At 44.4% G+C, this 23192-nt stretch overlaps 1 protein-coding gene across 3 annotated transcripts in view; it reads right to left on the bottom strand.

The window, feature by feature from the left end:
* The window catches only part of DCAF12 (DDB1 and CUL4 associated factor 12), a 39752-nt gene extending 16881 nt beyond the window's left edge, over positions 1–22871 (bottom strand). The window contains exons 1-4 of one of the 3 annotated variants that reach the window (XM_037902281.2): positions 22578–22867; positions 19879–20133; positions 7482–7688; positions 5865–5925 (exon numbers count right to left, since the gene is read on the bottom strand). In XM_037902281.2, coding sequence (XP_037758209.1) covers positions 5865–5925; positions 7482–7688; positions 19879–20133; positions 22578–22658 — 604 coding nt within the window. In that variant the 5' untranslated portion in view covers positions 22659–22867. Of the gene's footprint in view, positions 1–5864; positions 5926–7481; positions 7689–19878; positions 20134–20624; positions 20707–22577 lie in introns of those variants that run through there. The other 2 variants (XM_037902282.2, XM_043546819.1) reach the window with 2 other exon arrangements.
* Between the last annotated feature and the right edge of the window lie 321 nt (positions 22872–23192).

Here is a 23192-nt window from a genome sequence, read left to right as displayed (position 1 = left end):
TCAGGGAAAAAACACCTAACTTTTGAGTTCAAGCTTTATAAACAGGGCACAATAAGTCATATACTGTATTAAGAGTTTGATCCTGTGTGGGACACAGGGGCTGTGCCACTGGGTGCAAGAGAGTGGCAAAGTCATCACAGGTGTTGGGACCCAGCCTAGGGCTCCAGGAGACACCATCAGATATCTCAACATGATCATCGCCTGAGCCCATCAGGGTGGTGCCATATTCCTATTTTACAGCTTCTCCCCTATCTGAGATAAGATTGGCTGAGTTCTCAAATTATGAATATCTCTGACTCCACCCACCATGGAAACTTTCTCTCCAGCTCCTGGAAAAACCCTGATCTGCCCACTAACTACCAAGCCCTTGCCTTCGTGGCACATCAAGTAAATGGCCTTGCCCTGTCTCCTTGCACTACAAGCAAACAGAAATTCATTAATTTCTCGACTGCCTCCCTCAGCTTCTAAACAAATAAAATACTGCAGTACAAAAGGCGTGTGGGTTACTCAAGCAGAAATCTTAGTTTGTTGTTGTTTTGTATTTCTGAGGGCAATGCGGGGGGAGGAGAGGGGAAGGGAGTTATGTAACAAGGAAGGAGGACCAGAGTACACAACCAGAAAGGAGCAACAATGGCTTCAAAGCAAGTCACCGTGGGAAGAAGGGACAACATTCTTCAGAGCGCAGCCTGTAGCACTGATTTCAACATCTGGGAACTGGAGAAAAACTGCCATGGCGGCAGGTTGTAAAACAGACCCCGTATAGGAATATTTTTCAATAAATTCCTGTACCTCTGGGTAAAAAAGGAACACATGCCAAATGTAAAAAATGCAAGGAAGAGATGCAAGGCCTGATTGTTAGAATGAAACCTTATGAAAAATGCTCCTCAAAAGGCAATGATTGAAAGTGATATGGACATGTCTGAATATGGATCAGCTGGGCAGTAAACTTATTTTGACACCATCTTACGGACTGTCTACCATGCTAATAAAGGATAAGACTGATTATTGCCATGTATGTGTGTTTTGGGTGGACTACTGATGAATTTCAAAACATAATTGGTATGTTAATTTGTTGTGGGAATATTTATCAATTACGTTTTTACTATTATTGCTGGACTTTAGAGATGATTTTAATTGCTCAATATAATCAAACATCCTAGGTGAAGATTTCCTGTTTAAAAGTTTTATTAGGCATGTATGAATTTTAATATTTAAAAAGTTTTTCAAGCTGTTTGGTATATTGCTAGAAATAAGTGTTTAAATAGATTTAGATAATCCTTACTATTTAATTAATTTTCCCTACAAAACTGGGTTTAGAATAAATTATATAATTTCAACAGTGGTACAAACAGCTGCCGTAGGAGGAATCTTTCATTTACAACCTTTTTAAATTTTTTTTTAAGGTAGCTGAGTAACACTCAGTGAGAGTGTAACTTGTGTTTACCATTTGGTTTTAGGGTCCAGCTTAGACATTAAAGGTTATGGATGTCCATCATCTGCAATGTCTGCAACTTCAGAGTCAACTGCTGGTGTCACCGGCAGTGCTGCAACTCAGCTACATCACACAGTAAGTTACCTGTATCAGAAAGACTTTTTTCATCATCCAGAAAAGCTTATGGATGAGTTTGTGATCAGGACCAGCCAAATTCCATAGGTGAAAAAGTTGCTCAGTTATTTATGCTGAAGAAGATACTGCTGTGACTTGGGCATCTAATAATCACCCATCAATAATAATGAGAGACAAGGTAGGGACAAAATATCTTTTATGAGACCATCTTCTATTCATGGGAGAGACAAGCTCTGTGTGGCTTGAAAGCTTGTTTCTCTCTCTCTCTCCAACAGAAGCTGGTCCAATAAAAGCTACTACCTCATCTACCTTGTCTCTCTAATATCTTGGGACCAACACGGCTACAACTAAAATAATGTCAGGGTGGGAGGTGAACCATTCAAAACAGTACTTGTTTGCTGATGTTTTAAATAAAGTCACTGAGCTGGTAGAAGTCACTAGCTAAGCACCAGAGTTTGTTGAAGTGCTATAGACCGGCTTTCGGCAGCAGTAGCTCCTCTGCAGGCACAGAAAGTCCAAATGAAGAAAATATTCTAATTCATTCAAAATTGAGAAATTGACCGGGAAGTGACAAAGCAGGAAAACTTGTCTCTCTCTTCCAGTCTATGAATCAGAACAAGGGATGAGATGTACTAATTTTAAAAGTTTGAATGACAACTTAAATTATTTAAGAGACTGTTGTCCCGTGTTCAAGAGACTTAGGTGAGTAGAAACTTAAGCTCCAGTCACTTTCACTTAGTGAAATTTGAAAATTTTTCAAGGTGACCTGAAGCAATCAGTTTAATTCACTGACTATAGTTAATCCCTCTGTTTCTTTAGCTGTAAATGTGGAACATGTTTTGATAAGAGAAGTTTAGGTATCCAGAACATTTAAGATATTTTTATGGAACAAAATACAGTTATATATGCTGTCGTGTTTAAATTCCAGTTATCATCCTAATGCAATTTGACATAAATCAAAAAGTTAATTACCTAATAAATAGACAATATATGATCCACGATTTTCTAACATAGTAAAAATGTACAATTAATAAGAATCTGAAAATATTCAGCTATACAATTGCATAAATGTATTACATTATAGTACACCCTCCTAAGCTGCAAAAAGATATACCAAATTAGCATAAAGGCTCTACTGACTTGGAAATTAACATGTTTTAATGATTATGCCAACCAATGAGAATGCACCTTTCTTTAGAAAAACAAGTACAAATGGAAAAATTTATTAAAACTGATGATTTAAATACAGGCTTTCCACTTGATAATTTAAATCATCATTTAAAACAGTTGATTTAAATTAGTCCAAGCTGACACTAGAGGAGCACAGTGAGTACAGGTCTGGAAGCAAGGAACAGAGTTCTTATTCCCAGCCCTGAGACCCAATCCCTCTGGACCTTGGACAACTCGCTTCCATCTGTGCTTCCACTTCTTTGCCTATACAATATGTATAATAATTCCTGCACAGTGTTCATGTGTAAGACACTGTAAATTTTAAAGAAAATTCATAACAGCATTAATTGCAAAGTATGGAATTTCAGAGTTTGCCTGGAATTAAGTTTACAGGTAAATACAATAAAACACATTCCATCGTTAAAATTGACTAAGTATTTTTTGTATTATGAACTTGCAGATATTTTCCTTTTTTAAAAAAACGTCAAAGATCACAGTTGGGGGAGCGGAGGGGAGTGTATTTTCGTGATTTCTATGCCCTCTGTTCATGTGTCTCTCCTTTGAAGCTTGAAAGAGCAAGTAAGGATCAGTACCCCTTGACACTGTAGCCTTGAAATTGAAGTCTAACACTTCCTTTTTTATTTTTAAAGTATAAAATGGATTCTGAGTCATCTGGACATGGCAGTATCCTCGCATGACATCAATGGCTTAACATATTTTGTCTTTTACCATCAAATAAATCCCATCAGCTCCCACTAATGCTCATTACTGACCATCACAGTGAAGGGCTTCCCAATAACATTTTATGATACAAGTGTTCTACTACTCAATTAATTTGTATGATCATGGCTTTTAAATGGAGCATAATCTTATTTGTTGTGGAGATTTAAAATTCAATAGCACCCCCATTAATTTCTAAACACCCTGATATGCTTTATAAAGAAGCTGTTCTTTTTATTACTGCAAACAGAGAAACAGGTCATTGTATCTTGTTAAACTGTTTAGCCCTGAAGCTAAGGGGAGAATTCCATTTGTCACCCTAGGCTTATAAATATCATCTAGAGAATTATTCATCCTATCAGAAGCTCTTACCAAGGAAGAGCCTATTGTTCGCCTATAATGAGAGACTTATTCTTCCTTCAAAGCTGCTTTAGGTCAAAAGAGATTTAGTTTTATGTCTATGAACTCCTTGAATAAGACACTCTACACACTTGGGTGGAGGTTGACCCTTGTATCTAAACATTAGCAAAAACAAGTGACACAGAAAGTCAACCCTCCAGCCCTCTCTGCACTCTCTGGAGCAGGATACAAGAAGGCCTCCCCTGAGTCTTCACATGAGACATCAGGGGCTGGCAGGCCTCTAATCCCAAACTAGGGGAAGTGGCTCGCAACCTGACCTGACCTGCAGTGGGACCAGTAGCTCCTTTCGCTGAGAAGGAAAGATGTTTAACCTGCCTCCCAGAAGGTGATGTGAAATTTTGTCTTCAGTTTCTTGACCTACATAGAGGCATGTGGTAACTCCTCCCCCAACTTTATTTCAAATATTTCTGCTTCTTAACTTTAATGGCAAAATATGATTAGTTTCATATTCGTAGGGTTTATTAATTCTCCTTCTGCATTGTTTTGTCCTTGGCATTTTCTGCACCAGGACCCACAGGTAAACAAGCTCTCCAGAACATACTTGGCAAGCTGACTAAAATTTTAAATACAGTACTTATGCTCGGATTTGTTGCCTTAGTGACATGTCCAGACAGCAGAACCTGTGTGCCACAGGGACACATGCCAAAGAGCCAACCTGAAGCGTCACATGGTATAAGTGATGTGGCAGGCTCTCTTCCCCTGAATGCACAACGATGAAGCTATGTGGGGGTAACAAACAGGGTAAAACAATCACGTACTAGGTTTCTTATTGCTCTGCTGTTCCCTTCTCTCTCTCCACCAAGCGTTCTCAGTAATATCTGTTTTTTTCTCCAACTTTACTAGTTTGTGTTTCTTGAGACACTTCCCATTGTGTGAACACTCTCCTCTCCCCTGCTCCCTCCCCCGCAATCTAGGCTCATTGAAGGCTGAGACCAATAGTAAAGGAAAGCTATAATCAGCTAGAAAGAAGTGTGAAAGCAGGACCAGTCTCTCTGCAAGACCAACGCAGTTCAGAGTTTACCAAAGATTGAAAATAAGCAGCTTTAAAAAGCACCACTGAGGCTGCAGGTGGTTTCGGGTGGAGCTGCACCCACAGTCAAGCCCAAATCTCCCTCTCTACGTACAGAGGAATGGTATCCAATATTTAATGACTACAAAAGAGATTTATTAAATTGTATTAAACCTTACCTACTAAAGGAGCGGAATCAAGTACTGCACCACATTGTTCAGTGTTGGAGAACATGTTCCTGGAGACTTCACATCTCCACAATCAAGATTTGCTTTACTTTATTCGTTTTCCAGTGACGTCTACAATAAGCACGGATATGCAGAAACTTTTCCGAGTGGGATACATTCTCTTCCCGATGCACACTAAGAACTAGGTTAGTGGGATTTAAAGGCTCTCAGTATAACTACATGGGTGCGGAGGTCTGGGGTTATTTTTAAAGCACGATTTAATGATTTCATTGCATGTAAAGACATTTGCTGTCTCTAAAGAGTTTAGATACAGACCTGGTTGAGACACCATCCACATGCAATTACACACACACACACACACACCTTTTAGCCTCCAACTACACTTCAGGTTGAATCATGTCCATTCAGGGCTGTCATGGTTAGAGGTGCCCATGTTCTAATAAGGCTTTTTGTTTGTAGTGTGGCCAGTACAGCAGTTCTACAGCCATGCTGTACCATCCACACTAGAAACAAAATGCATTAGAAAAAGGATGCTCCTAGCTAGATCAGACAGCTTGGTGCTACCATGATTATATTTCAAGTGTAGCTTGTGGTTTTGTTTCACAGGGTTTAAACTGGAAGCATGAAAAAAAATTGGGCTCTGCTGTTCCTCCATCAAATACCATCTCCCTGACACTCTGACCACCTCATCAGACAGCATGTACTTAAACAGTAGCACTTTGCAGTCTCTCCTTAAGACACAGACATTAAACAACCACTTTCTAAAAGGCTTATGTTAAGATAAACTTACCAGAAACAGCCATAGTATCACTGATCCAGGCAATAGAAAATATCCAGTCTTTGTGTCCATCCTGAAGAGAGGGGGGGAAAAAAAAAAAAAAAAAAAGATAAATCAGCCTGTCAGATTTATCAGTGTGTTTATGTTACATACCAACTGCTAGCAAATGTGCAACTAGTCGTACAGTTTACCTTGAACAGGGAGTTTGGTTTTTTGTACAGCAACAAAAGGAAAGCCCTATTTAAAAAAAAAAAAATAGACAATTGTGATGGCAACACCACAAAACTTGCAAATTTTAGTTTATTACCTTAAACTACTTTTAACTTACTTTTTGAAATAGATTTCAAATAGACAGTGGCCCTGTAACATCAGTGGTGAGTAAAGAAGCCTCCTGATGAAGATTAAACTTCATTCAGTTCCAAAATTTAAGTTTGAAGAATCAGATGTTGCACTTAGATAGGTGCACCCCTTACTTTTGAAAAACAATCACATTTCCTGAGTATTTTCCTCATACACACATCACTACTATTGATGTAATCAATTGTGTTCTACATTTTATACGAAGAAGCTATTAAAAATAGTTATGTATTTACAACCCATGACACTGCAGCTCTGGAAAAATAGGTCAGGCTGGAAATATGGGTGTTCCACACACAATAATTACCCATGTAGTAAAGCTAGATAACTCAAGGGCTGCCCCTGTAGTCTGTTCACAGACCTGTGGGCCTGACACTCTCTTTTGACTTCAGTGGGAGTAATTCTGCATAAGAGAGGTTGAGTCACAGTACTATGCAACTGAATAGCAAGGGACGTCCTAGAAACATGAGAAGTGAGGCTGCTCTGCAGTTGGTTATCACCCTAAAACAGCTGTCACAGACATCATGACCTCAGAGGCTGTGACTCATTGATGCTCGTGACGGTCCTGCCCAAGAATAAAGCTCTCAAAAAGACACACCCTTTAGCTTTGTTTTTTAAGAAACTTTTCTAAAAGGTCATAAGATTTATTTATTTAATTAATTTATTTAATGGAGCATGGTACAGTTTACGTCATATGCAGGCCAGAGCTACAGCGTTAGAACTAACCCACAAAGCCCAATTCTGTCCTCAGAATCCATGTGCAAGTCTCACTGGCTTAGGGAAGAACTCACTGACGCCCCCCGACAGTATCATCTCACAATACAGTTTTTATGCTAAACAGCCTGGTTTATGCCTCAGTTTACTGTGTGTGAAATTTCAGTTTTCCGTTAGCAACTTAGGATGTTGCTAATTTCTAACTGAAGGGTAACACTTGTAGTCTCCAAAATGGGTCTGTTGGGGGGATGTGGCTTACTAAGAAGCTCTTTCTACAGTGAAGCCTTTGCGAGAAGATTGCTTATTAAGGATAGAATCAAACCCCAGGATCAGCAGAGTAGACTCGTCCCTTGAACGGTTTGCCTGTTCACTCTTCCAGAGTAAAAGGAAGATTTTTAAAGATGTGCACAGATCACATTAAACAGGAATGTGTCTCCATATCTCCAGTGCATTCACCCTGACACTTAAATTCTACATGAAGTGAGATTTCTGACCTCGGACACTTCACTGTAATACCTACTGAGTGACTCTGTACCTTGCCCAAATACGTTAACTTACATCTCCCACACAGACAGGATCAAGTGTAGGCAGACGATAAATCGCAAGGCTGTTTGGATTGTCTCCTCCTGTAGCCAAGAGTGTCCTCGAAGGGTTCAGCTCAATTGCATGAATGCCACAGCCCTGCTGGTTTACCATATCAGGTTCTCGGTCTTTCAGAATAGGAATCTTCGTAATTTGACCAGTCTGGACATCTACCACAAACAGCTGAAAGACAGATGTACGTGAAGTTGTAGAGACAGAGCCATTGAACCAAATTCACGTCATAAGTTTGAAGAGAAACAAAATGGCAGGTCACTTGATCCACTCTTGATCCGAGTTATGACATTGTCGGTTCTCATAATGGTACTTAAATTATAATGGTGCTTAAATTCAAAGCTAAGCCACAAAAATGTATGTTCAAAGAAATGCTACAAGTGTGATTAAAAGGGACAGAGTTACCTTAAAATCAGATGCTAAAAAGTTAACTTCTTAAGTCTTACCTGTAAGAACAGAAGTCTAACACTCAAGACAAAAAGTGTTAAGTTGACTGTTTCTTTAAATCCAAACATAGGACACTTAGGGTATGTCTACACTGCAATTAGACACCTGCACCTGGCCCATATGCCAGCTGGCTCGGGCTAAAGGGCTGTTGATTTGCAGAGTAGACTTTCAGGCTTGGGCTGCAGCCTGAGCTCTGGGACCCTCAAACCCGAACATCTACACTGCAATTCAACAGCCCCTTGGGCTTGCAGGGCTCAGGCTAAGTTAACTGTCCCTTTTCATCACACTTGTAGCATTTCTTTTAACATACCCTTAGTATCAAAGGCTTTTAAGAAGCTGAATTAACGAAATGGAAAAAAGAACAGGGAAAATGTTCTGAAATTATCACTTTGCCAGACACTTCTATAATGGGGTCAGCACAACAATTTCTGGTGCTTAGAATAAAGTTTATATTTACATATCATTTCTTTGTCAGTTGCCTCAGAAAACTAGTAATTCTTTTCCATTCCCTAATAAGCATCAAATGATAAACATTGAGTTAAACCCAAACCATTTAATATAATTGTAGAATATAATTGCTATCCCACACATCTACACATCTGTGTAAGCCAGAGAAGTCCAACTCATTCTGTGGAGAGGGATGAAATCCATCTTTATTTCTGATAGGAGAGTCTAGGACTGCATACTACTTTCAATACACAACGGAGTTCCCACTGTTACCAATGGGAATTTTGCACAGAAATCAGAGTAGAATACAGCCTTTACAGAATATCTGAACATTGCAACTTGTTCCGTATTTACTGTCACATTCAGCACCACTCTCCCTAGGACTATGACTGTTTCTTCCCTTTCCCCAAAGTATGGTCTCCCCCCTCTCATTCGTGTCCTACTTTCCTCCAGCAGGAACTCCCAGTTCCTATCCTCTTCTTTATTTCACCCATCAGCAATTAAATAAGTAGTGCAACCATGTGCAAGTGCCATCACTAGGCTTTGAGGCTAGCACTCTAGTGGGATTAATGTGAGATAGTGCAGTTCACTCCACTCAGAATAATTGAGTCAGAATGCCTGCAGACTCAGGAAAACAGCGTTGCATTAGTTACACTTGGTTAATTTTTGGAAGGTTTTCTTCACAACTGTGTGTTAGAAACATCTTTAAAAAAATAAAACCTTTGATTCTGTGGAATCTGAATATGCCACATGCATCCCATCAATATACCATACAAGCTGCATTGGGCACCCAGGGCAGGTATTTGACACTGTAGGTGAATGTCTAAAAAATCGACACTAATGCAAAACCATTAGGGCCCCACCAAATATCTACAAGAGGGCTGAGAAACTAGCCCACACACATAAAAGGACTTGGAGAAACAATGTCAACGTTCATGGACACCCAATCCTTCTGCTTTAATTTTTTTGGTCTTCCATGCTTAACAGCATTCGCCTACAGCAAGCAACCAAACTAACATGTTTTAAGTTTCAATTTGTTGCTCATGCTATGAGCCTGTGACAGTACACTACCCTCCTTCTGTGCCAGCCTGTTCTGTCAGTCCCGTTCTATGTTTCCGGTTCTCTTTCTCCCTCCCCAACATATTGCAGATGAAATCCCTTACTTCTACGGCATATCACTGTTTTCTTAAATTCCACTGCAATTATAACAAAAAGATATTTAACTGTGTTAAGGATTTGTACCTAAACCATAGACTATAAGCTCTTAGAGGCAGGGACTGTTTCTGTGAGGTGCCCAACACATTTTTGGATGATCTAAAAATAATTAAGGCAAAGAATAAAACAACCGGAATAGCTTGAGTTTAGCACGGTAACCAAGACCATTGTGGGGGAGCAGGTGTGAAAAAGGGGAAGCAGTGGCCGATTCTCAATTCGCACTATCAAGTGCCTACAGGTCTTTCTGGTTTCACTACATTTGCTCATGATCTAGTAAGAATCACAGAATCATAGAAGTGTAGGACTGGAAGGAACTAACAGGAGACTACACGTGTCTCTGAACTGGCTTTAACACAGCCAATCAGACGGATGCCCTGCTGTCCAACAGTGCAAGAAGCCGGAAGGCAGAACCCGTGATCCTGTTACTGATTCATGCATTCAGAAGTACGAAATGTTTGGCTGCTTTAAATTAAATATATATTTTTTTAAACCCAGCACATTATGGCATCTAAACTGTAAGTCAGAAATGCCCTATTCCCCATCATTTGCTAAACGTCCCAAACAAACCCAGGACATCAATGTGACTGAAAATAAAAGTATGGATGCAAATGCTCTTCCAAGTGGCTATAGCAGTCTGGTCTCTATGATGGTTAAGAAAGTTCTGGAATGGCTACACTATACAACCTTAGTGGTTTTCCCTTCTTACCTCCACATCTCAAGTGAGGATGAGAACCCCTCCCTCAATAACTCACCTTTGGGTGGAACTTTCATCCTGGTCTGGGGCTCAAAAACCACAACTCATGGGGCAAGCTTATGCTGACATGCTCAGCACTGGATAGCTGCCTATACCTGAAAGGTTAGTTATATAGATTTGTTTCTTTATTCTTTAACTTCTTCCATAAACTTATTAACTAGCAGCAAAGAGTGATTTATATCAATTGTCAGTATGCAGTAACATGGCATCCAAGCTTTAACCAGACAAAAGAATGCTTTGACAACTACCAGGAACCAGAGGATCACACCTAATTTGTATCAAATGGAGCAGACTCAAGCTGTCCAGTGGGGAACAATCTTGCACTAGCACAGAAACAGACTGGATGACCCAACAGACCTTTCCCATCTCTAGCTTCTATGATTCCTCATCTCTGAATTAGAGGTATAGGCTGCTCAAGGATCAAGAAGAGAATGCCTGGGTCAATGCAAACATGGAATGCTGGGATTTACAGTTGCCACAGCCACACCCCTTTAGCTTATGGATACTATGGCTAAAGCCCTGCACAGATACAAAATTTCTATCCACATTTGATCAGTGATCCACAAACATGGTCCGTGGACATCTGCAGATTTGCAGTGCTCTAGCTATGGCTACATTTGTCCCCATCCTATTGTACCTTCTTCAATTACTAACTTTATGCATTCTTTAGAATTTGTATTACAGTAGCACCTACAAGCCCCAGCAGCAATCAAGGCCCCGTCGTACTAGGTGATATATCTGCACTTGGGGGAGAGTTCCTGCCTCACAGAGCTTACAATCAAACTAGACCATAAAAAGGAATTATCTCCACTTTGCAGTGGGAGAATTGAGGCAGACAGCAATTAAGCGAGTTGCTTGAAGGTCACACAGTTAAGCCTTTGGCAGAGACAGAAGTTGAACCCAAATCTCCAGAGACACAGGCCAGTGCTTTTACCACACAATCCATCCTTCATCTTTTAATAAACTACCTAAATCAGTTTGCAAGTTCTTCTGTCAGTTCCATTTTGGTTCTTTACCAGTCTTTCAGAAACAGCAAGGAAGAAAGCCAAACTCATCAGTACGTTATACATAGCCACATGACTTGCATGCCCCATTTGATCTTTTGTAACCAAAAATGTCCTACAGTCAACTCAATGGCATTTCTTGGTCTGTAACATGATACTGTACATTTAGAACACTCCATCTAATAAATTCCAAAATTCTAGGGAATGCTGTATGCATCAAGAGGCAAAAGTACTGATTTTGAAGATAACTGAAAAATGAGGAAGTCTGATTTCCACTGACTACAAACCACAGAGAGCTCATTTAGTGCTGAAGACATCTCTGATTGCTTATGCAAGCTGAGCTATACACCCAGTAAGATGTGTGATCCTCTAGTTAATGGACTTTCTACAAACGCCATAAGTGGGCACAAACTTAAATTTATACATTACCAGGTTTGTGCATGAATACTGACTGATAGCATCTTTCCTTGTGTGACAAATAAGCACATTATACAGTAACTCCTTGCTTAACATTGTAGTTATGTTCCTGAAAAATGCAACTTTAAACAAGATATTGTTCAGCGAATCCAATTTCCACATAAGAATTAATGTAAATGCGAGGGTTAGGTTCCAGGGAAATTTTTTCACCAAAGGACTATTTTATTTTATACATACACACACACACAGTATAAGTTTGAAACAAACAATTTAATACTGTACACAGCAATGATGATTGTGAAGCTTGGTTGAGGTGGTGAAGTCAGAGGGTGGGATATTTCCCAGGGAATGCCTTACTGCTAAATGATGAACTAGCACTCGGCTGAGTCCTCAAGGGTTAACACATTGTTGTTAATGTAGCCTCACACTCTACAAGGAAGCACGAATGGAGGGAGGGGAGACAGCATGGCAGAGAGAGAGATACATGCATTGCCCCTTGAACTATGCTGACCCCACTCTAAGTACACTGCCTTTTTAAGTAGATCAGCAATTTGAGACAGCAACTGCCAGCAAGATCCCTCTGTTCTGAGCCCTGTCATGCCCTCGCCATCCCCGCTCTGTGGAAATACGGTACAGTACAGGAGCGGGGGTGTGTGTGTGTGTGTGTGTGTGTGTGTGTGTGAGGGGGACACCCTGACTTTAGCTTCCCCCTTTTACTCCCTCCAGCCCTGCACAGTAAGCGGGAGGCTCCGGGGAGCAGCTCCAAGGCAGGGGGCAGGAGCAGCACACAGCATTGGGGGAAGGACAGCTGAACTGCCCAGCAACTGATAGCCTGCTGGGCATCTGCTGCACAGGGAACTTTGGGGAGTGGGGACCTGAGGAGGGGCTGCCGGTCCACCCTGGTTCCAAGCCCCCACCAGCTGGCTCCAACGGGCTGCTCTTTCTGCAAGCAGTGGACAAAGCAGGCGGCTGCCAAACAACGTTATAAGGGAGCATTGCGCAACTTTAAACAAGCATGTTCCCTAATTGATCAGCAACTTAACGATGAAACGACGTTAACTGGGACAACTTTAAGTGAGGAGTTATTGTACTCATTTTGCACAGCAATTCTTTCAAACTCTTGCAGGAAGTAACATTGCTACCTCCGTATAAACTAAACTGTATTTGGGTTATTTATGTCAATATTTGAGTTTATTGTTGACCAGGACTGACTTGCTGAAAAGTAAGGTCACCGAGAGTTGACAGTAACTTTGTCAAACCAGAATGGAAAGTGGTTTACAGTAAGATTATGCATTAGACTTCACTCTTTAAACTTGTAATATTTCTTTATGAAAAGGTCAAGCTCTCAAACTGGTAGGACTCCCTCACAAAAGAGATTCGAGCAAACAAATCTCAGTACCCCCAGCATAAAACCCACTTATCAGTGTGGCAGTACTGGTGCTTCTTAAAGGATAGATATAAAGAGAGGGTAGTGGCCTTATGGATCAGTTCATGGAGAACTGAAGGGGCAGTGTAGAACTGGCACATTGGTTTGAGAAGCTAACAGATAGGCAGAAAGAGACCGCCTTCAGTTCTATGCCATGTGATGGGCACAATAGGAACCTAGATAGAAATGACAACAGCAGGGTATAAGCCTGCTTGCAAACTTGAACACTAGCTCTTAGTACCAGAGACCAAAGGTCACATTACACCAAGATGGCGTCCCTAAGACACTCAGCAATTTGAATTACAAACTGTTTTCAGGTTGGGGTGATGCCTGTCAATGAGGGAAGAGTGTTATTGTTCTCTCTGCTCCACACTGAAGCCCAGTTTGTCAGTTTCTCATGTGCCTCTCCCATTGTGTTTAATTCCAAGAGGCTGTCAAGACAGTTAATATTTTTAAACAGATTGCAAAGGATGCAGAGGGAAAAGACTGAACCTACCAATGGGCATCAATTTTGAGACCCCATCACATATCTGCTGAGAAATTCCAAAACAGAATTTGAAGAAAAATATTAATGCAAATGGATGCCATCATGCAGCAGGTGGCAGAACAGCAACTGCTTACAGGTACAAAAAAATGGTCACTTCACTATTTATTAACATGCAACTGAAAGAACTGGTCTCCTTTAGAAGCTCATTTGCACAAAGTCAGATTTAGTCTGTTCAGGAGGCTGCACCTTCAGGTTTACAAACTCTAAATGCAGGCTTACAAGAGAAGAGACTGAAACCCTGATGCCAGGGAAGAACCCCCTTCTCCTATATCCTCCATTTCAGACACATAGGGTATGTCTACACTGCACTTAAACACCCACGGCTGCTCTGTGTCTGATGACTCAGGCTTGCAGGATTCAGGCTATGGAGATGTTTAATTGCAGTGTAGATGTTCAAGACCCTGAGAGAGGCGAAGGTCTCAGCCCAAACGTCTACACCACAATTAAGTAGTCCTGTAGCCCCCCACCCGAGTCCAAGTCAGCCAACATGGACCAGCCGTGGGTGTTTAATTACAGCATACAGATACCCTAAGAGGTAGAGTAGAAAGTAAATTGGCTTGCAAAGGAAATATTAAACCATGCTTTCCCTCAGGAGCTATCAGAGCCTGCATCCAGACAAGGGGGAGAATTACCACATACACACTCTAGTAACCAAGTGCTGCAACGTCAGGAGCCCCTTGTGTTCCTCACGATTATTTTGTCATTTAAAAGGAACATGAAGTGCTCTTATATCTGATCACCACCTGGTCAGCTCTGGCACAAACCCAGGACTGAGCACATGGGACTAGTCTGCTGATCTCCTTAAGTACAAAGGAGATTGGGCCCAGTGCTGACATATGGCCTGCACAGGCCACAAATATTCAAACAAACAAGAGCTGGTGACTTGCAGCAGGACGGCTGAGGCTCTGAGCACAACACAGTAATCACCTAGGGGGAGAAAGAGTTTCTAATGGGCATCGAGCAAGCAAACCACTCATCGCTTTGAAAAGCCATTTCAGAAACAGTAACAGCCAATAAAAGGAAAACTTGAGGTTCTGCGACTTAGCTATCAGTCCTGACAGGGAGCAAGAAGAAATTGAAGAGCAAGGCATGCCGTCTCCCTCTGCTAGGCAGGAAGCAACTGACAACCAAGTCCATTAGGTAAGTGGAGTGACATCACAGCTCTAATATTTTCCTGTCTGAGCTTACAGTAAGTCCCCTGCAACTTCTACTACAAACAACAGTGTATGTTCAGGTAGATGTTTTGAACCTGAAATTTGGGGGGATAGGGGGTTAGTAAAAAGACCTTTCCCCAGAGCTATGGAGATTAAAGAGAGAGGCCCCCCCCCCCAAACACATTGAAGTTCAGACAGTCCAGTACCCTTTATGGTACCACAATGTTATCTCCAAGCACCAAATCTAGTCATCTCCCACACAGCCCTGAAGTCTCTCTCTAGTTTGTTTGCAATCATATCCATCCCTGCTCCTCTGCCTAAATATCTGGTACCAATCACTGGTATTTAGATACTGCTATACGTGCCTTAAAACATCCTCTGACAGACACACAAAAGTCTCTCCGTTTGGGGGTGAGGAGCAGTTGCTAGCTCTATTTGGTTACGTGTACTGCAGTGGCACCTAGAGAGCCCAATCAAGGGACAGGGCTTTGACGGAATGCAGCCCTTTCACAGAATATCGGGGTTGGAAGGGACCTCAGGAGGTCATCTAGTCCCACCCCCTGCTCAAAGCAGGACCAATCCCCAACTAAATCATCCCAGCCAGGGCTTTGTCAAGCCTGACCTTAAAAACCTCTAAGGAAGGAGATTCCACCACCTCCCTAGGTAACCCATTCCAGTGCTTCACCACCCTCCTAGTGAAAAAGCGTTTCCTAATATCCAACCTAAACCTCCACATACCTCACAAGGCATACTTTGTACAAAAACTATTACAATAGAATGTAGGGTATCATTTGAAAACTCACTATTTGCTGCTCACTGTTCGGGTAAAATGAGTGGCAACCCTGAAGTTATAAGATACCCCCAAATGGCATTAACAACACATTTCAAACCCCATAACCCTTCCCAGAGAAGGGCTAGCAACAGTTCTGTCCGAAACAAAGGAGTATGTGCTCTACTTCATTTGTATTCAAGCAGTAAACAGTGATCAAGCAGGAAGGGAAACAAAGAGAGCTCAGACAGGTGAGAAAAAAGCAGCAGGGACCATCCTTCCGCATAGACTTTGTCTCCTGGTGCACAGCTGGAAATGTTTTTCAAGAAGTGGACTGAAACTATAAAAAGGAGGAACAAACGCCCCAAAGGACCCTTCTCTCTCCCTGCCCGTTGTATTCACTGCACCTGAAGTGACAAAGGAAACATCTATTCAACTGTGGAAGAAAGGGTCCTGACCTACAGGGTTTGGTCAGTAAGACTGCTGAAAGCATATGTTAAGAAACTTTGCTTGAATCTGAAATAGTTTGTTAAGCTATTAGTAAATGTCTTATCTTTATTTTTCTTGTAATTTTTTACTTTAATGCCCCATTACTTGTACTCACTTAAAATCTGTGTAGTTTATAAACTTGCTTTATTGTTTTATCTAATCCAGTGTGTTTAAATTGAAGTGTCTGGGTAACTCCATTTGGGGCGACAAGTTGTGTGCATATTATTCTTTTAAAGAAACCGTGGACCTAATATAATTTGTATTGTCCAGGAGAGGGCTGGGCAGTACAGGACAGACATTTCTGTGGGAAAATCCAAGACAGGGGGTGTACTGGATCACCCTGCAGAATAACCAAGGCTGGTTGGAGCCAGAGTGTAAGCCAAGTGTGGCTGGCAGCCTAGAGTTACATACAGACAGGGTGTGGCTTGCATACTGGAAGGCTGTTTGTGAGCAGCCCAGGTAGCAGCTACTTCAGCAAGGCATTGTTAGGGCCCTTCATTTTCTATTTTATTTATTTTCCAATAATGTATCGTGTTTATTACCACAATAACAAAAACAGGTGAAAAAACAGTGGAAAAAAATATTTTTCTGGGTAAATATTGGGGTTTATTTTGGTGGACGGAAGAAGTATTCAGTAGATTAATGCTTTGATTAATGGAATTCAATGTAGTTTGCTGCAGAACTAAAACAGAACGCAAAACGCAATGCCACCTCTGAGTTTAAGAAAGCAATACATCTCCAAGCTCCAAATAAAACTTCACTTTTTCATTTCACAAGTTTACTGTTGTAGACTTAGAACTACTAGCCTATAAATATTTAGCTTGAATAACTGGGTCACACCATTTGCAGCACATACAGGAGAAAAGGATGAAGTTGAGCGTTTCTTTTTTTAAACTTTTGAATACTTCCTTGTGTTCTGAAATGTATTCTTCTACAGATTTTTGTTTCCTTCCCATTTTGTGTGTCAGATCTTTAAACTGGGATCTGCTAACAGCTTTTAATATGTATGCAGCGAGTGTGATATTCATCACTACGTTCACATGCAAATGCACTTCAGAGCTTATGTGTGCGCGTGCCTGTTTATTTACTGTGTGTATCTTCTACATAGCCTTACTTCAACAGGCAGCTTTACATATAAACAAACTAATGTGTTATTGTAATAGATATATCTCATGCAATTTATTGCATTTTCCTAATAAAACAAGTTAGTGAAAAATCAGAAAAAACAAATACTTTTTGTAAAACCCAGCATTTTTTCTGGTAAAAATTGGTTTACGCTGAAAACAAAGTGGCTTAGGTATTGTAAAGCACCCATGGTTGCAGGGCAGAGGTGACAGTTGCTGGCTGTATTTGGTTACGTGTATTGCAGTGCCACCTACAGACTCCAATCAAGGGACAGGGCCCCACTGTGCTTGTCACTGTACAATCATGACAAAATAAGAACTCGCCTCAGAGAAGTCGTAATCTATTGTGTGTTTGAGGTCTGGCAGAGATACTAGGATAGAATCCTGTCTCATATATATTAGTAACAAATACAAAATAGATGCCAAATTTTATTTAGAACTTGCCAATTGTGAAATCCACGATACTTAGGGACAATGACTGAGCTCTTAGATATGCAAGAATATGTACAGGGATATTTATAGGAAAAAATTAAGGACCCAGAGACTCAGACAAGAAGTTACTTTTCTATCCGATAGAAGCTGTAGCAACTGATAGAGCTGTCCATGTTCCTTACAACGTTGCTTATGAAGTGACCAACCATATACACTGCAGATTCATCAGAAACAAAGCCACAGCTAACATTGTGTCAATACATTTTCATTTTATGGTGAAAAAGTAATTTTAATTTTGTTATGGTATAGCCAAAGGCAGCTTACATAACAAACGCAAAACACTGTTGATGTGGTTTGTTAAACTTTTCATTAAAGTAAATACTATGAGCTAAATCCTTTACATTAGTGTAAACTACATGCAACTCAACTGAAGCTAATTAATTACTCAGATTTACATCCCATATAGCACAATTTAGCCCTTTGTGGGAATAAGTTAACTTTCCTATTGTTAGTGCACATCACTACAGTGCATGGAAGATTTTCTAATTAAATGTGTGGTTTAAAACCCTACTAAATATGTACCATAAAGTGGCCAAGCTAGAGCGGCTATAAGAACCTTCATTTTTGCATTTCCTTAAGGTTTCAGTTATGAAGAAGCAACGTTGCCTTCCGTCTTTTGCTTCTTCTCTTTTAGTAAAGGATATTAAGCCCGTGCTGTGTATTGACATTTAAATAGCCCCCATTAGTCTCTGGCTTTTACACCTCACCGGGGTGAGGGCATAACAGCAAGGTTAGTTTCCCACTTTTACTTCTCAGCTTTGGCAACAGTTTTCCACAAGACTGTGTTAACAAGGCAGCAGCCCATTTGTACCTATGTCATGTACAGATAAAAAGTGCAGAATGAAGCAAAAACCGCTGCAGCCTTGTAAGATCTACAGTTCTCATGCAAGGAAAAAAAGATTTTCTAAGCATTTATTGTCTTTTGCTAAAGTCTCCCTCATGTAAACTGTCCCAGCAGCAGTCCCAGAGCAGGAAGAATGTAAGTGGAGAGAGGATAAGGCATTGTTAGGCTCTGCTCAAGAGTTATTTAAATGTAGCTATTTTAATTTATCTAGCTAGGCAGTAGTTCTCATTAAGAGATATTACATGCCAAGTTTTCTAAATTCAGCCATTTTTGTTGTAGCCATCACTACAATAGCAGAGTTATACCTTTTTTTTTAAAAATTGAGAAAATACTATTTCTACCAATTACAGTTAAATGCAATTTCCTCACATTTTGCAAAATGTTTAAGCCAAAAAAATCAAAGTTAAGTCAGCTTCTCATATACCATGCTGTCTAGGTGACTTAGTGCTGTGTCATTTATCAGTTTGCTCCAGCACATACTCTCTTTTTGTAAGTCCCCTCAACTTAGCATAAGGCCAACATTTATTCCTCCATGAAGCTTCATGTAGCTTGATATGTGCAATCCTGGCCCCAATTTTGTCAATGGACTTTTGCAATAATTTCAGTGGAGCCAGGATTTCATCCAACAGAAACAGAAATGTTTATGTTTTTATTTACTTAAAACATTTCACTTTAATATTCTCTGCAGTGTTTGAAATCCAAACAATGCAGCACTAAGAACCTGAAAATGTTTAGCTTCACCAGAAACAAATGAAATTAAACTAGTTCACGTGCCCAAATGGAATGAAGTTAACAAAAGTAAATCAAAATGGGAAAAAATGGATATTTAAAATTGAGTTTAGCAGTCTAGGACCATAAAATTGAGAAAATTTTGCATTTAGGGGTATGATTTTTTTTTCTTCACAGTGTCCCTTTAAAAGCACTTACAGAATATGGTCCACAGAGAGCAACATGTACAAGAATGAGTAATGAGAAATGGAGCCTTATTTTATTATTAGCCTTAGTTACCAAACCAGACTACACCTCTAAAGCTACCTTCCATAAAAGCCAATAATGATCAAATCTTGCCATCCTCATGACAAAAACCAAGACTCAACTGTGCCATCGTTTTTCCAACAATAAAAGTAGTAAACTCCTCTGATGTAAAGGAGAGAGGCTGGATCTACACATAGGCCATGCATGAAAATAGTAGTTGTAATTATCAGAGGGGAAAACAAGTAAGTCACACTTACTGTGTTGCATTTTGTCCCACACACCACTTGTCGGTGGTTCAACCATTGAGACGCAAAAACTTTATTAAGGGTCCCAAGATGAAATTCTCTCTCTTTCAGGAGACTGGGAAGTTGCTGTGCTGCATATCCATGCAACAAACGGTGGTAGCTGGATTCATTCTGCAGCCGAACCTCTCTGCCTTTCAGGTAGTACACCAGAGACTTTTTTACTGGGGGGAGTCTTTTCCTTTTATGAGCTGAGTGATCCCAGCCATACTGTGAATGACAATCAAAATTCAGTGCTGTCGTCACAGTGTATTTTAAATAACTTCCTCTTTAATACAGAACCATAAATTATCAATGAACAAATGAAATACTGTAACCTACCCTAAAATATTATACAAGAGAGTTAAACCCATCCCATCATAAACTTCAGCCATATATGTATTTTAAAATTCTTAATGTGTCAGGCAACTGTCGCTGCAGGGATGTTGTACACCAATTCTGACTGTAGTGTGCTGCTGTTGAAATGAAATTTAAAAGATGCCTATGAGCAACAGGAAATCCCAAAGCACTTTCAAACAGCTGAAAGTATCCCAAGTCAAGATTCCAGGTCTAATTATGTACATTTCGACTGAAATGTATCAAACCCAGACTGCTGGGGGGGGAGAGGGGGCGGGGGAAGGGGTGTTCCAACAAATAGCTTCCCCATTCAAACACAAAGGAGGAGCGGTTTTTTAAAATGCACAGCCTGGTTCAATACCGACCTGGGTAGTAACCTGAGCTCCAAAGCACCTCCTCCCACTCCGTTTACAATCACTCCGGAGCATCGAGCACTACTGGCCTGCCACTGACTGAAAAGGAGGGATGGGTGGGTTTATCAGGACCCGGAGGAGTGAGTTTCCTACACAGGAGCAGCCGCGCCCGCCTCCCTGCGCCCCAGGCCCCGGAGTGCGAGTCGGTTACAGGGTTCGAACGATCGAACCCAAACACGGGCAGCAGCCGGAGCCGCTGGGACCTGGGGATGGGGCCGCCCGGCACCTCGCCCGGGCGCCGCTCCCCTGGGGGCCGCCCAGACACCCGGCAGCCAGCTGACACCACAGGGCCCTACGCCCCCGAGCAGGAGGCGCCCAGCAGCACGGCCAGCAAGGGAGAGCAAACCCCGGCGGCCCTCTGGCACCCCCCGCAGCAGGCGCGCCAGGTGCCAGCCTCTCCCCCGGGGCGGGGGGCAGGGGCCAGGAGACCCGGGGGCTTTGGGCCCTGGGGCGGCACCCGAGCGAGCGGCAGGAGGCCGGCCGGCCGGGACGGAACTAGCTCATCCCCTCGGTTACTCCCCACCCCGCCCCCCGTGTTACCAGGCCTGAGCCCCGGGGAGACTTAGCGCCCAGCCCCGGTACCTGCTCCCCGCATTACCCATCTAGTGTCCCCTCGAGCCTCCTGTCCGCCCCGGCCCCCTCAGCCCGCCCCACCGCCATCGCTGCCTTCCCCGGGCCCCCGCCTCCCCTCTCCCTAGGGCCGACTCCCGCCCCGGCCCCCGCCTCTCCTGTCCGGGGGGCCCGTTACCTGCACCCTCTGCAGCCCCCGCCCCCGCATCCCGGGGCTGACCCCAGCCCTTCCCCCTCCCGCGCCGGCACTGACCTAGGCCCTGCCCTTTTCCTCCGACCCGAGCACGGACCTCAGGCCTCCCCCCGCGACGTTATCGGTCCCCCGGACCCAGCTCCCCCGCGCAGCGTCCGCCGGTCTCCGGGCGGGGGGCTCGACTACCCGCTCCGCGGGCAGAGCCGCTTCACGCTCCCATGAGCCCCTCCCCCCCCGGTACCTGCTCACCCCCCCCGGCCGCTCCTCTCCCCCCCGTCACCCGCGCCCCCCTGGCCGAGCCCCTCCCCCCGTCACCCGCTCCCCCCCCCGGCCGCTCCCCCCCCCCCGTTACCCGCGCCCCCCCTGGCCGAGCCGCTCCCCCCGTCACCCGCGCCCCCCAGTACCTGCTCACCCCCCCCCGGTACCCGCGTCCCCCTGGCCGAGCCCCTCCCCCTCGTCACCCGCTCCCCTCCCCCACCCCGGTACCTGCCCACCCCCCCGGCCGCTCCCCTCCCCCCGGTTACCCACGTCCCCTTGGCCGAGCCCCTCCCCCCGTCACCCGCGCCCTCCCCCCCGTCACCGGCTCCCCCTGGCCAAGCCCCTCCCTCCCGTTACCTGCTTCGCACCCCTCTCCCCCAGTACCTGCTCACCCCCCCCCGGCCGCTCCCCTCCCCCTCCGTTACCCGCGTCCCCCTGGCCGAGCCACCCCCCGTCACCCGCTCCCCTCCCCGCCCGGTACCTGCTCACCCCCCTGGCCGAGCCCCTCCCCCCCGTCACCCGCGCCCCCCCTGGCCGAGCCCCTCCCCCCCGTCACCCGCGCCCCCCCTGGCCGAGCCCCTCCCCCCCGTCACCCGCGCCCCCCCTGGCCGAGCCCCTCCCCCCCGTCACCCGCGCCCCTCCCCCCCCCAGTACCTGCTCACGCCCCCCGGCCGCTCCCCTCCCCCCCCGTTACCCGCGTCCCCCTGGCCGAGCCCCCCGGCCGCGCCCCTCCCCCCCGTTACCTGCTCCCCTCCCCGCCGTCACCCGCGCCCCCCTGACCGAGCCCCTCCCCCCCTTTACCCGCCCCCCCATTAACCGCGCCCCCCCGGCCGAGCTCCTCCCCCAGGTACCCGCTCTCCCCCGGCCGCGCCCGCCCCCGTTACCTGCTCCCCCCGGAGCCCTCCGGGCGCCGCCGCAGTGGCAGCCGCCGCTTTCCGCTTCCTGCTAACTGTTTTCCTGGCCATAGTAGGCGGGGGAGACACCGAGGCCCCGGCCCGGGCCCCACATGGAGCAGGAGGGGGAGGCGGCCGCCAGGGGACGGGGCATATAAGTGCGGGGGAGCCGGGCCCGGTCACTCTCACCGCCCGCAGGCCCAACAGGCCGGGCTTCACGGCATTTTACGCCCCATTGACAAGTTTACGGCCGAGCTCCCGTCGCGCGGTTTCCTAGCAACCGCCGAGACAAGGCAGCGCGGAGTCGGGCGCTCGCGGCGCAACGCCCCGCCCTGCGTGGTTGCTAGGAGACCGGGGTGGACGTGAGCGACTCAACCCCCGGGGCCTGCCTCAGAGGCCTGGTGTTCGGCCCGCAAGGCCGCGCGAGGCCTGCCGTTCTGACGTCAGAGCCTGTTCCTGCCCCGCGGCCTGATCCCCCCGCCCTCGGCCTGTCTGCCCCTCCGCGGGTCCGCCCCCTCCGTCCCAAAGCGAGAACCCCGTCTGCCCCTGGGGGTGACCCCGCTCTTCCGTCCCAGGGCGACCCCCCCCGCGCCTTCTGCCCGTCTG

This window comes from Chelonia mydas, chromosome 5 (genome assembly GCF_015237465.2).
Source record: "Chelonia mydas isolate rCheMyd1 chromosome 5, rCheMyd1.pri.v2, whole genome shotgun sequence".
In the NCBI taxonomy this organism is placed as follows: Eukaryota; Metazoa; Chordata; order Testudines; family Cheloniidae; genus Chelonia; species Chelonia mydas.
This window is presented reverse-complemented; position numbering and strand designations above follow the sequence as displayed.